The sequence below is a fragment of the Littorina saxatilis genome, linkage group LG15 (genome assembly GCF_037325665.1).
Source record: "Littorina saxatilis isolate snail1 linkage group LG15, US_GU_Lsax_2.0, whole genome shotgun sequence".
NCBI classification, from domain to species: domain Eukaryota; kingdom Metazoa; phylum Mollusca; class Gastropoda; order Littorinimorpha; family Littorinidae; genus Littorina; species Littorina saxatilis.
Genome location: NC_090259.1, coordinates 15,466,000 through 15,480,166, shown reverse-complemented (window position 1 = coordinate 15,480,166; position 14,167 = coordinate 15,466,000). Strand labels below are relative to the sequence as shown.

Here is a 14,167-nt window from a genome sequence, read left to right as displayed (position 1 = left end):
TTTGCTTAACGCCCAGCCGACCACGAAGGGCCATATCAGGGCGGTGCCGCTTTGACATGTAACGTGCGCCACACACAAGACAGAAGTCGCAGCACAGGCTTCATGTCTCACCCAGTCACATTATTCTGACACCGGACCAACCAGTCCTAGCTCTAACCCCATAATGCCAGACGCCAGGCGGAGCAGCCACTAGATTGCCAATTTAAAGTCTTAGGTATGACCCGGCCGGGGTTCGAACCCACGTTTCTTCTGTTGACACGATTCCGTCCAGGAATAGAATCAGCCTGGAGGCAACCTGTGCGCCAAGAGCATCACAGATTTCCGTTACCCTTACTTCTTTCCTCTCCTGTCTTCCTCTTTCTGTCTCTCTGTTGTTGTGTCTGTCTGTCTGTCTGCCTGCCTGTCTGTCTGTCTGTCTGTCTGTCTGTCTGTCTGTCTGTCTGTCTGTCTGTCTGTCCGTGTGTCTGTCTGTCTGTCTGTCTCTCGGTCTGTCTGTCTTTTCGATGTTCCATTTGTCTGTCCGTGTGTCTGTCTGTCTGTCTGTCTCTCTCTCCCTTTATTTTTCTGTATGTCTCCCCCCCCCCTTCCCGTCTATCCCTCTCTCTACCTCCACACCCCTCCTTCCCTTCTTCCCCGTCTCTCCCTCTTTCTATCTATCTCTACCCACTTTCCCCCTCCCTCCCTCCCTCCCTCCCTCCCTCCCTCCCTCCCTTCCCTCTCTCCCTTCTGTCTCTCTTCCCTCTCTCTCCTCCCCTTTCTCTCGTTCCCTCATCAGAACCCTATGACAACAACTTTCTGAGTTTTTCTGAGTTTTTCTTCTAGCTCAGGAAGTCCATTGAAATGGAAAAATCGTATTGATTTCGCATAATCAAGTTTGTGATTGAGAGCGGCAGCGAAGCGTTGGGAAGCGGTTTCATGTGTGTTTACCGTCACAACATTTTGGTGCAAGCGTCCAGCACAAAATGTAAACGGGTGCGACATTGAGGGCAATACAGATTTGAACATTGCGCCAGCCATGAAATGACCTCTGTGTGTTAAGATAGGGTGCAGGTCGCCAAAAACTGGTGTCCTCAACAAAATATCTACCGACAGAAAAAAGAGGGGGGAGGGGGGGGGGGGTGTAGGGGCTATGTCCCTAGCTCTGAAATACGATTCATTTTGAGGAAAATACAGATATGGACCTAGCCAGTCGTAAAATGATCTCTGTGTGTACGACCATATTGTTTAGACCAGGTTGTTTAGATGTTTTAGGGAAACAAGTCCACGAGTATATCTCTCATTTAATTTTTGATTTTCTGTAATTTTCGTATATCCATCTCAAGGAAAGATGATCCACAATACAGCTCTAGACATAGCTAGTCGTACAATGATATCTGTGTGTGCGAGCAGATTGTTTAGATGTGTGGCAGGTCGTTTTCAATCCCAGGAGGAGAAACAATGTATGTATCCCTCGCGTTGAAAGAGGGTACATATTGAAAACACTACAGCTTTGGGCATAGGCAGTCATGAAACGATCTCTTTGTATTTAAATAGGGCACAGGTCTTCAGAAATAGTGTCGTTTAAAAACTATCGACCCACGAGGGAAAAACTTATAAACTCCCTGCTTTGAAGGTCGATAACCAACCGGATGGTTAGAAGTGTTGCTTCTAAAGAAGAATATCGAAAATATTGCATAAGCGTCCCCAAGGGGAAATAACGCCAAAAAAAAAATAGGTCTGTTTACGGTAACCCGACCGACCCTAGTTTTTTCGCGCGACCCTAGACTTTTTTTTGGCATTGGGGAAAAAAAAAAAAAAAAAATCTTGTTTTTTTGGCAAAATAACGTAAAAATATGTTTTTTTTGGAAAAAAAAAAAAAAAAAAATCCCGACCTACCGACCCTATTTTTTGGGACTATGTTACCGTAAACAGACCTATTTTTTTTTTTTGCCTAACGTATCTCTATCCCCCGTGTTGGCAGATGATTAACAAACAGATGATTACATTCGTTGCTGCATAAGATGAATATTAAATATATTGCGTTCGCGTGCGTATTAGTCATTGTTGTTTTCAGTAAGCAAGTTGAAAAAGTGGGACAGGTTTACCTGAGAAAAATATTAGGCCAAAAAAAAAAAATTGTCTGTTTAGGGTAACCCGACCGACCCTATCGATTTGGCGCCGACCCAAAAACTTTTTTTTGATTTCAAAAAAAAAAAAGAAAAAAAAAGAGGTAAAAATGCTAAAAAGAGACATTTGGCGTTTCTTTCTCTCCCTTTCTCTCTGTTTTATTTATACGTTAGTTTTGAAACATGTATTCATCAAATATAAGAAGTGAATTTACACACACACACACACACACACACACACACAAAAAAAACCCTACCTACCTACCGACCCTACTTTTTTTGGTCATGTTACCCTAAACAGACAATTTTTTTTTTTTGGCCTTAGTAAGCATGGCTTGTAAGAATTATCGTGATCCATAACACGACTTATGGACATAACTTTACCAGACAACATTTTCAACAGAGTTATACTTATAACTAATTGAGAGTCTCTACGGGTAAAATCGCTTGGATATGTAACCGTACCATCGTTTCTTTTTAGAAGCGCAGAAGACAATGAAAATTGTTCTGTTCACAGGAACAAGGCAACGACTGGCTAGATACATGAGCATGTTCTGTGAACAATCATAGCAAAAGACATGAAGGATTAAAGTGAACAGTTTCAATTTTTGCAAGAAGAACACAGGTTGATGAATAAACAAATCTTAAATTAGTGCTTCGCCAAACGACAAAGGAAGACAAAGAAGCTAGTAAAATATTTGTGTCCGTAAGTGGAAGATATCAACCGAACTGGATAGTATGTAATCGTTTTCACGGCCAGCGCTTGAATTGAGGAAGAACCTGAAGGTTGTTGTAACCTCCACACCCAGGATACTATATTGGATATTAGTTTCCTCTGCATCCGTAATCCGAGAGAAAAAATAGAATAGTGTCAAGCCGTTTTTATCCGTAAATCTGAACTGTTCGTTTCCTACTTCCTTCTTGTGAGCAACGCAGTCAGGATGATGTACGGAGACGTCAAGGGCTGTCACGCTCACAGCGAGCTGAGAGGACAAGTGACCCAGTTTTAACCATGGTGTCATCAGAGACTGGCTTCACGTGCATGGTTCTTCTCTGTCACCAACAAATGCAGCTTCAGCAGTCACGTCAAACCTGGCACAGTTTCACGGCGTGGATGTACGCTTAACCCCGGGGTGGATGCACGCTGACGATTGTTTGTGTAGATAGCAGCAAAGGAGGTGATGAACCCAGGCTCGAATCTTCAAGCACAGTCACTACGATACGGGAATCGTGTCGCGACGTGTGTGTAATTTTAAAACCTGAGCGGACGCGATCGAGTTTCATTGTGTGTGGGTAGGTTTATTACAAAGAACGAATGGAGGTGATGCACGCTGGACTGAGCTAGGAGCACCACGAACCAAGCAAGGTTTCACAACGTGGTTGTAAACTTGTTGACCGAAGGATGCAAGCTAAAGTAAATGGTAGCAGGAGAGGATGAAGCTCAGTCGAAGCTAGGAGAACAGTTACTACAAACTGGGCAAAGTTCCACAGCGTGGTTGTTACGTGTACCCCGGGTGGATGCGAGCTCCAGTGTGCACGTATATTAGCAGAAGAGGATGAAGTTGATGCACCAGGAGAACAGTACTGTAATAACAAACTAGGCAAAATTTCACGGCGGTGATGTAGGCTTCTACCCAGGGTGGATTTGTTCTGGAGATTGTGTGTGTGTATATATAGCAGCAGTAAAGGACAGAGGTGTTGTATACCCAAGCCGGAGCTAGGAGTACAGGAACTTCGCAACTGCCAAAGTTCCCCAGCCTTTGCTGTAAACCTTAAAACACAGGGTGGATGCGAGCTTCAGTGTGTGTGGATAGTAGCAGAGCGACAGGGAGGAGGTGATGTACCCTAGACGGAGCTAGGAAACAAGGAGGATCCTCCCCCCATCTCCACGCCCAGCCAAAAATGGCGGAGCAAGAGGAGTACCCGTACCCGAGGCGCGGGGAAATGTACGACGCTTCTGACGAGGGGGAGGAGGAGGCGGCGCTCGCTAATGATCCAGGTAAATGACACATTATTCTGTACAATCACGAAACAAAGCAACAAACAAGCCAACAAACAGACAAACAAACGGACAAACGGACAAACAAACAAACAGACAAACAAACAGCATAAAACAAGAGATTGGGAGTATATTTACGTTCGATAATCAGATTTCTATTTCAGAGTCAACTTTAGTTTTATTTATATTTTTCTTGCTGGGGGGGGGGGGGGGGGGGGAGGAGGAGGAGGAGGAAGGTTAACAGGAAGGAGGGGATGCACGAGGGGATTCTGTGGTAATTCAAGGCCAAGGCCAAAGGTGACGTCTTGCAGGTGGTGATGGTGGTGGTGGAGAGAAATGGTCAAGGACATGTCAACTACACGCATAGGCGAAAAACTGACGCAACTACGATGTACGCATTAGATCATGGGTTCTGTTCTTTCATAGAAGTGTATATGTTACAGTTAATCTGTGAAACCAGGGAATACGTGTATTAACTAGGTAATACATGAATTAACTGACGGAAAAAAACCAGTTAATTCATGTATTACCTAAAATAGTTTAGTTAATACACGTATTCCCTGGTTTCACAGATTAACTGTAACATATATATACGCGCACACACACACGCGCGCGCGCGCACATAAACACACACAAACACACACACACACACACACACACACACACACACCACACACACACCACACACACACACAGATAAAACTTGTACCCACATCGTTAAGAGAGAGAGAGAGAGAGAGAGAGAGAGAGAGAGAGAGAGAGAGAGAGAGAGAGAGAGAGAGAGAGAGAGAGAGGTGGTTAAACGCATTTTTGAAAAAGAATTCAAGAAAAAAAAGTGTGCAATTATCAGACCTCAGAAAACACAACGTTTATGCAGTATTTTGCACTGCAGATGCGTACATTTCAGCTACACGTATTACAGAAACCATAGTGTAAAAGTGCCTTGAAAGTCTGAGGCACGTTGTTGACGATACAGCGAAAACAGGTTTCTGTAAACCAAAGCCTAAAGCGTAAATGCGTCTTCCATTTCTCTGACACAGTTCGGTGGTTATTTATGGCGAAGACATTGATTTCGACATCTGGTTTTGATTTTCTCTCTCCGCTACCCTTTGAAATGACACTTGCAACTGATGAGACTCATGCTTCATTGATTGTGACAAATCTTTTCAGCCTGTGTGTGTGTGTGTGTGGAAGATGTAAAAATTGGTGTCCGGTTGCGTGACTCATGAATGCGTGTTTGTGTCCATAATAGACAGATCTAGATGTGGAACGTTTCAGCACGTGTAGGGGAAAGTGTACGGGTAATATCATCAAATGTCACACGCTTTCCTTCTTTGCCACTACTAAAGCAAACGTGTGCAAGATTGTATGTTACACGCTTTAGGAGCATGGCAAGCACGGATTCAAACTCAAAATCGTCCCTCCAAAAGCCAAAAAATGCACACACGACTTTTATTTCTCCTGCTGTTATCGTTTCTTCTCTTTACAAATTCTTCAACGCTCAGAATACTGAAAACGGCATCCCAGACGACAGTACTGTTTCCACAGGCGAATTTAGCTGCCCTTGGAAAGTGGCTCGCTCAGAAGGCCTGTTAGTCTGAAACTATAAGGACAGAGTTCTGAACATAGATGACAAAGATTCCGGAATGAACAAACATTTCGCGGATGCAGACACAGAAAGACGTCATGAAGAATGCGATGATTCAAAAGATACAGACTGTGACGATGACTGTGACGTCATTCACATATACCGAGACGTCATTCACAGCTGTTCGGTCACTTCCGTCAAAAAGTAGATCTCTCCACAATGGCTGCTCCTGTGTTCAGGTTTGTCAAGCTTGAGTACACAAAACGTGTTTGTTCTCTCCTCTGTTGAAGCTGTGAGACATAAATACTATTCCGACTTGGTCGTGTGACAGAGTTTTCTTCCACACTCGATTAGCTGATGTCTAACTCAGCCTGACGGCTTCGTTAGACAATCAACGTAATCTCGTGTGGAAGAAAACGTCTGTCACACGACCAAGTCGGAATAGCAGGTAATCTAGTTTTTTACGTCAAGCGTTTGCCAAGATCTGCAGTCTTGGTGGGAGCAAAACAACGTATGAACATTGGAGAAAAAAAAGTGAGTAAAAGGGTGGCGTCATATCTACACGTACGCGTACAGGTCTTTGCTGCACGTTCGATCATTTAGAACACTGTAATGAATCTCTGTTGACGGTTTGGGCTGTGCGAGAGAAATCATTGCCATTGGATGTATCAGTGTCGCTATGCAACAGAAGGTGTGTGCTGTGATTGCAGGTTTTGTTGGAACACCTGTTGACTGCTGAGGATACTTATCTACAGGTTTATTTGACATGAGTCAGCACGGTTTTGACATTATGACAGCACACGTTGGCATGCAAACGCTAATATTAAGTAAATAACTGGACGAACTCATATTGGCATACAGACAAAGATAAACACACACGCGCGCGCGCGCGCACATACACACCAGCGACGGATCACATCGTTTTTATGGGGGGGGGGTCCAATTATTTTTTTAGGGACAATTCGACGACGCGAAGCGATTAGTTGAGGGCATGACGCGTTCGAATCTCCTAGGGGGGTCCGGGTGCATGCTCCCCCCCCCCCCCCCCCCCGAACATTTTTGATACAAACAAGGAAAATGGAGCAGACTGGTGCAATCTGAGCCAAGAAACTTCCCTTAATACACCTTCCAAACATTGAATTTAAGAAGACAAATTTAGATCAAAACAAGCACAATTGACCGATCTGGTGTAATCTGAGCCAACAAATTACCCAACTACTGAAATCGCCACTTAAAAAAGAAAGGCCGGCTCCTAGGGGGGTCCAGGGGCATGCCCCCCCCCCCCCCCCCCGGAAAAATGTTGATAACTATCAAGGAAAATGGAGCATTCTGGTGCAATCTGAGCCATACATTTTTTTGTTTTTTTAAATTTTTTTTTTAGGCTAGGAGAAACTCCGGAAACCCCCCTGGATCTGGCCCTGCACACACACGCACACACATACACACACTAACACACACACTCACACACACCCTCACACACACACACACACACACACGCATGCACACGCACGCACGCACGCACGGACATACACACACAAATACACACACGCACGCACACCACACATATACACACACACACACACACACACACACACACACACACACACATACACACTAAATCGGATTTCGCTAATATATTTATTAGTTTCCGTTACTTTCATTTTACACAGGAGAATGTTGGTCGGATAAATGTTGTGCATAATTTTCCAGTGTAAAACTCTTAATCTAGTCTCTTGTGTTGACTGATAGGCAACTATCCAAGATCGTTCATCAATTTCTACATTAAACTTTCTCTTCCAAATTCCTCCGGAACATGGGACATCTGTTTTCATATTAATTATCTCTTTCCTATATTCTCTGGCACTTAACACATTTTTGCCGTTAAACAGTGGTAAGGTAATACAAACATCATCAGTCATATTTACAACATTTTTCCTCATAAATAATGACACAGCAGCTTTTACAACATTATATTCAAGAATTCGGTTTGGCGAATATCCAATCAAATCACATATATCTTGATATGATAATATGTCTCCCGAACGTACAATGTCAGTTAATACCAATACACCTCGTTGTATCCAACTTTCAAAAAATAAAACTTTGCCACTATACGTTATGCATGCATTATTCCATAATAAAGTCGGCCCGACTGTGCCACGATCGTATTGGTTATTATCCAGCCAATATTTTAATTCTGCTTTCCAAAAGTGTGATTTCACTAGGTCTAACCCTTTAAATTTTGCACTGTTTATATTCGATAAGAAACATTCAAAATGCTTTCCAAAACGCAAATACATCATCTTTGGAGTGAAACTCTAATTATCATTTTTACTTGATGTAGTCAGTTGTGAAACCCATTGTAATAAAAAAAGAAATTTGCATTTGCCTAATATCGATCATTTTTAAACCACCTTTTTCAATTTCAAAACATAAAACGCTTCTTTTCACCTTTTCAAAGGCCTTCCGATTACAATCTCTTTTTCGCCACAAAAATCTAAACAATAAGGTTCAAAACACAGTCAGGTAATACAAACGCTTGCATAATATACACAAATTGTGAAATTAAAAACGTTTTCACAATATATATTTTCCCTACAATCCTCAAATTTTGCTTCTCCCATGCACAAATCAATTGCTTAATATTCCTTATTCTTCCAGTACAGTATCTTCTACCAAAGAAGCACTCTTATCATTTCAAAAATATACATTTGTAGCGCACACCTGCCTTTAGCAGTCTGCGTTCTTAACAGCTAAAGGATGTAATGTTAACAGTCTCAAAGACTCCCTCATTTTACTGCACTTACCAATAGTAGGAAACATTGTTCGGCAGTGTCTTTTGTAAAAAACAAAACAAGTTTAATACATTTGTGGTTTTTTTTCAAGTGTGAGAGATCAGGGAGTTTCTGTGATTTTCTTTTAGACAAAGTTAGTTTTTTCGCCATTGACCTTTTCCGTTTTTTGACTGGAATGATACTTTTGAAAAACTTGTGTATGTCTGTTTCTGTTTGCTTTTTAACTGTTTGTTTATTGTGTACCTGTATTCGGTGAAGTTTCCTTACGTACACGTGTCTCAGGAAGTAGGTGATTATAGTGTTGACAATATCAGATCAATGAATTTCTGTTCTTACAATAAAAGTAAGGTTTTTCATCGGTTATTTTCTTCAGGTTTAGTGTCAGAACAACACCGTGAAAAAGTTCGCATGCCCTTTTACATTGAACATTTAGTAACACAGTCCGCTGCTATTGTGTATTTTGCAGACTATTTTCTTTTTAGCAAATATGGAACAAGACGTTGCAGGTTGTCGAAAAAGACTACGATAAACTTACCTCTCTTTTTATATTTAGTCAAGTTTTGACCAAATATTTTAACATCGAGGGGGAATCGAAACGAGGGTCGTGGTGTATGTGTGTGTGTATGTGTGTGTGTATGTGTGTGTGTGTGTGTGTGTGTGCGTGCGTGCGTGTAGAGCGATTCAGACCAAACTACTGGACCGATCTTTATGAAATTTGACATGAGAGTTCCTGGGATTGATATCCCCATACGTTTTTTTTCATTTTTTTGATAAATGTCTTTGATGACGTCATATCCGGCTTTTCGTGAAAGTTGAGGCGGCACTGTCACGCCCTCATTTTTCAACCAAATTGGTTGAAATTTTGGTCAAGTAATCTTCGACGAAGCCCGGACTTCGGTATTGCATTTCAGTTTGGTGGCTTAAAAATTAATTAATGACTTTGGTCATTAAAAATCTGAAAATTGTAAAAAAAAAATTTTTTTTATAAAACGATCCAAATTTACGTTTATCTTATTCTCCATCAATTGCTGATTCCAAAAACATATAAATATGTTATATTCGGATTAAAAACAAGCTCTGAAAATTAAATATATAAAAATTATTATCAAAATTAAATTGTCCAAATCAATTTAAAAACACTTTCATCTTATTCCTTGTCGGTTCCTGATTCCAAAAACATATAGATATGATATGTTTGGATTAAAAACACGCTCAGAAAGTTAAAACGAAGAGAGGTACAGAAAAGCGTGCTATCCTTCTCAGCGCAACTACTACCCCGCTCTTCTTGTCAATTTCACTGCCTTTGCCATGAGCGGTGGACTGACGATGCTACGAGTATACGGTCTTGCTGAAAAATGGCATTGCGTTCAGTTTCATTCTGTGAGTTCGACAGCTACTTGACTAAATATTGTATTTTCGCCTTACGCGACTTGTTTTTTTTATCCCCACCAAAACATGGATACAGAAATACAGAAACAGAACCGGTTACAGCGACACGTCTTCTTCTGCAACGAACCTGCTACAAACTTATTCAGATTGATCAATTTTGACGCAATTAAGAAATGACAGATAAAACCAACTTTTCGTTTGTACACATTTAAATCCTATAGAGCCCAAACAAAGCTCAAATATCAAAATCAATCAAATTCTACACGCCGGCACATTTCAGCGCGTTACTCGTGAGTGTGTTTTGCGAAAGATTACTGTTACATATCATCAATATTAACAGCTATTGTGTTTTCAGCGTAGCAATAGGGCCCGATATTTAGACGAGACAAGTATAATGCCGACGAGTCGAAGACGACTTCTGTTGGGAATTCGCGTGGTGAAGACTGCGGTAAATCTGTAGATGATAAGAGAACAAGGATTGCCTCAGAAGAAACGACTAAATGTTTCAGACCGGTAACTTCATTTCAACATTGCACTCTACAATGGACGTTCAATGTGACAGGAGAGTTTGCTGATTTTGTGTTAAACATTGGAGAGATCGTCTGCTAGAATCAGAGATAGGTCGCTTCAGATTGCAGCTTCTGGAAATTTGCAAGGTAATGTATGTCATGTACAGTAAGCAACAACAAAAACACACACAAAGCAAATGGCATCGTCTGTCGACTAGTCACAGAAACAAACCTGGCGAGGTATGCGTGTACTTTATACACGTGGAAGAAACCGGAACCATGCGTCTTTGTTATTGACAATATGCTTTTGGATATTGAGAAAAATGGCCGACTTCCGTAGCATTATGCTTTGATGATCGGAAGAGACCATCCAATCACAGCCCCCGAATTCCCCCACGTGTTCATCAGAATAGCTATATAATCACATCCCGTTGCGTTGCCTATGATTTTACCATAATGCAAAACGTCAAAATCGAAGTTGTGTAACCAGTAACAAAAGCGAGGACATTCCAGAAACAGTCTCTGGCACTGCACTTCAGATATCGACTTTCGCCAAACCATAATGGCTGGGGAAGTTTCCGAACGTAATTGCAGGAAAGGAAATGCACAGAAATCAATGAAATTTAAGTGCAACTAGCTGGGGGAAAAATAACTCAATGAACGTAAAACAATATGGTCGTTACTCTGTAATACTATGATGTATGTGTCTAGGTAACTGATATCAAGAGGTAATTTAACATTCATATATCCTTCATACTCTCTCTCTCTATCTCTCTCTCTCTCTCTCTCTCTCTCTCTCTCTCTCTCTCTCTCTCTCTCTCTCTCTCTCTCTCTCTCTCTTTCTCTCTCTCTCTATCTCTCTCTCTCTCTAACAGAAGTATGTAATGCACTCATGCACCTCAAGCAAACAGGAACCCGTGGAATTGATGGTCTGGACGGGAAGATTCTTAAATTAGCAGCCCCTGTACTTGCTGATTCTTTAACGTACCTGTATAATCTCTGTATAGATAAGTGTTATTTTCCAGTTGTGTTAAAGCAGGCTAAAGTTATTCCACTATTTAAGTCAGGGGATAAAACAGAACCCTCCAATTACAGGCCAATATCTATTTTATCGGTTTTATCAAAGCCGTTCGAACAACATATTAACAAGTTTATTATGTCACATTTTAACGAAAATGCTTTATTTCACCCAAATCAGTCGGGGTTCAGAACTCATCATTCATGCCACACAGCACTTGTTTCTCTAGTTGATCAGTGGTTGAGCAAGATTAACGAAGATAAATTATGTGCTGCTCTCTTCGTTGACTTTGCTAAAGCATTTGATGTGATTCATCATGACCTACTTCTTAGGAAACTCGCACTGTACGGCCTTAGAAATAATACAATATCGTTAATCAAGTCTTTTCTTTCTGATCGAGTACAAGCTGTGTGCGCCAACGGCTCTATGTCGAGCATGCAGTCGATAGATTACGGCATTCCTCAGGGATCTGTACTCGGCCCTCTTCTCTTCACCATTTACATTAATGACCTTCCCCTACACATAAGCAGTAACTGTGAACTCTTCGCTGATGATACCACTATTCACACTTCCCACTCAAATGTGAAGGTATTGTCAAAACAACTTCAAGAAAGTGTAAACGAGCTTTTAGCGTGGACCGAATTAAACCACATGGCTCTTAATCCAGACAAAACAAAAAGCATGCTTATTACCACCAGACAAAAACGCCAAAACTTAAAATCTAAACTTCCACCTTTAACGATTGATAATCACATTGTTGAAGAAGTTAATAAACACAAAGTTCTAGGTGTTATTCTTGATAATAATTTATCATGGACTGATCACGTTACAGGAGTATGTAAAGTACTTTCCAAGAGGCTTTACTTGTTGTCCAGAATAAAACACTTCTTGAACAGGCATGCCAGGCAACTTTTCTTTAACGCTCACATTCAATCAATCATTGATTATGCGTCAACACTTTGGGATTGTGCGAGTGCAAAAACTCTGAAACCTTTATTTAGTATACATAAAAGAGCAATCAAAGTTATTTTATTACAAGTCTCGGTTTCCAACGAAGACTATAAACTTCTAAACATCCTTCCTCCTAAATCAAGACTCATGTACAATAAAGGCGTTTTGATGCATAAACTCATAATTGGAAGAGCGCCTGCACCTCTTTCTTCTCAATTCACTTCGCACAATTTAAGAGACCCTTCAAAAATGTATGCTCCTCGGCCTCGTATAGATCTTTTTAAGTCCAGCCTACTCTTTTCGGGGACTAATCTTTGGAATTCACTTTCAAGCGGTATCAGACATTCCGTCAATGCCAAGACTTTTAAAGACAGATATTTCTCATTCCTTATACATGGCACATTTGTTCTCACTTAGCCTGAACATGTTTATATTGTTGATGCCTTATTTTTACCTTTTACACGTTTCAGTAGATACATGTACCTAATTAATTTCATAACATGACTTATGTAACGATGCTACATTGTTATTATTTGCAACGTAGTTGTTCCATTGATTCCTCAGTTCACAGAATTTTTCTTTCCTCGAAGTTGCACACGTTTTTGCTTGATTGATACAGTTTTCATTATGCCTTTGACAATAATATGTCATGTTCGCTTGTATGTATATTTTTGTTTGTTTTTTTTAGTCTGTTAAGTTAATCGTTTGCTTGTTCATTGTTTGTTTTTATTACTTCTTTAATTGATATTCCAACATTTTTTAAACGTATTATCATTAGATTAAACCCTCCCATGGGCGAGGGCTGGATGTAAAAAAGCACCTGTTTGCTTATGCCACTACCCTCGTAAATAAAGAATTTGTCATTGTCATTGTCATTGTCATTGTCTCTCTCTCTCTCTCTCTATCTTCTATATATATATATATATACGACTTTGTGTGTGTGTGTGTGTGTGTGTGTGTGTGTGTGTGTGTGTGTGTGTGTGTGTGTGTGTGTATGTGTGTGTCCGCGATGCACGCCCAAGGTTCTCGATGGATCTGTTTCAAATTTGGTGGGCATATTCAGGTACACCCCGGACACAACCTGCTCGATGAGATATTTCAACACGTGCTCTCAGCGCGCAGCGCTGAACCGATTTTGGTTTTTCTTTGGATCCATTCCCAGTAACTCTTCCTTATCTTCTCCAGTGTTTTCAGCGTTTATCTCCCTTCCTTCGTGTGGCGTCAATCCATATTCCCGTTACTACGTTACTATTTTTAGAATGTCACTGCACTGTCCAGAACGCTTTCATTGCACCCGTAAGTTGTCCTTACTGTAAAAGTGAAAAGGTCGAATCAATTTATAGCCACGCGAAAAATACACTGTCATCTATCTCTATATATTTATAGATATAGATATACATATATATATATACGGCTTCTCTGTGTGTGTGTGTTTGTGTGTGTGTGTGTGGGCAACACCTGTGGATTGTAGAGTTCTGTTTGTGATGTGGTCTGGCGGCTTTGGTGTGTCTGTATGTTCAGGCCTTCCTTCGAGAAGCCATAACAGTTATTCTCACTCCCGTTTGAGTGGACTTCGCCTTCAAAGGTGATTGTGGTGTTTCGGCACTCGGTTACATTTGGCGTCGTCGACAGCGATGGGACTCGACATGAAATGTTCAGGCCACTAAATCATGTTCGTGCTGTTCCCATTCCACCTGGGAGGGACCTAAGCTTGGCGGGTCCATGGTTCGGCTTATGCCACAACCCTCGAAAAATAAAATTTGATTTGATTTGATTTGATTTGATTTGATTTGATCTCTCTCTCTCTCTCTCT

At 41.0% G+C, this 14,167-nt stretch overlaps 1 protein-coding gene across 1 annotated transcript in view; it reads left to right on the top strand.

Annotated features, from left to right (window-relative positions):
- The first annotated feature begins 2,432 nt into the window (after nucleotides 1–2,432).
- Nucleotides 2,433–14,167, top strand: part of LOC138947932 (voltage-dependent calcium channel type A subunit alpha-1-like) — a 226,449-nt gene continuing 214,714 nt past the window's right edge. Inside the window, exon 1 of the mRNA XM_070319458.1 lies at nucleotides 2,433–4,104. Coding sequence (XP_070175559.1) covers nucleotides 4,008–4,104 — 97 coding nt within the window. The 5' untranslated portion in view covers nucleotides 2,433–4,007. The remainder of the gene's footprint in view (nucleotides 4,105–14,167) is intronic.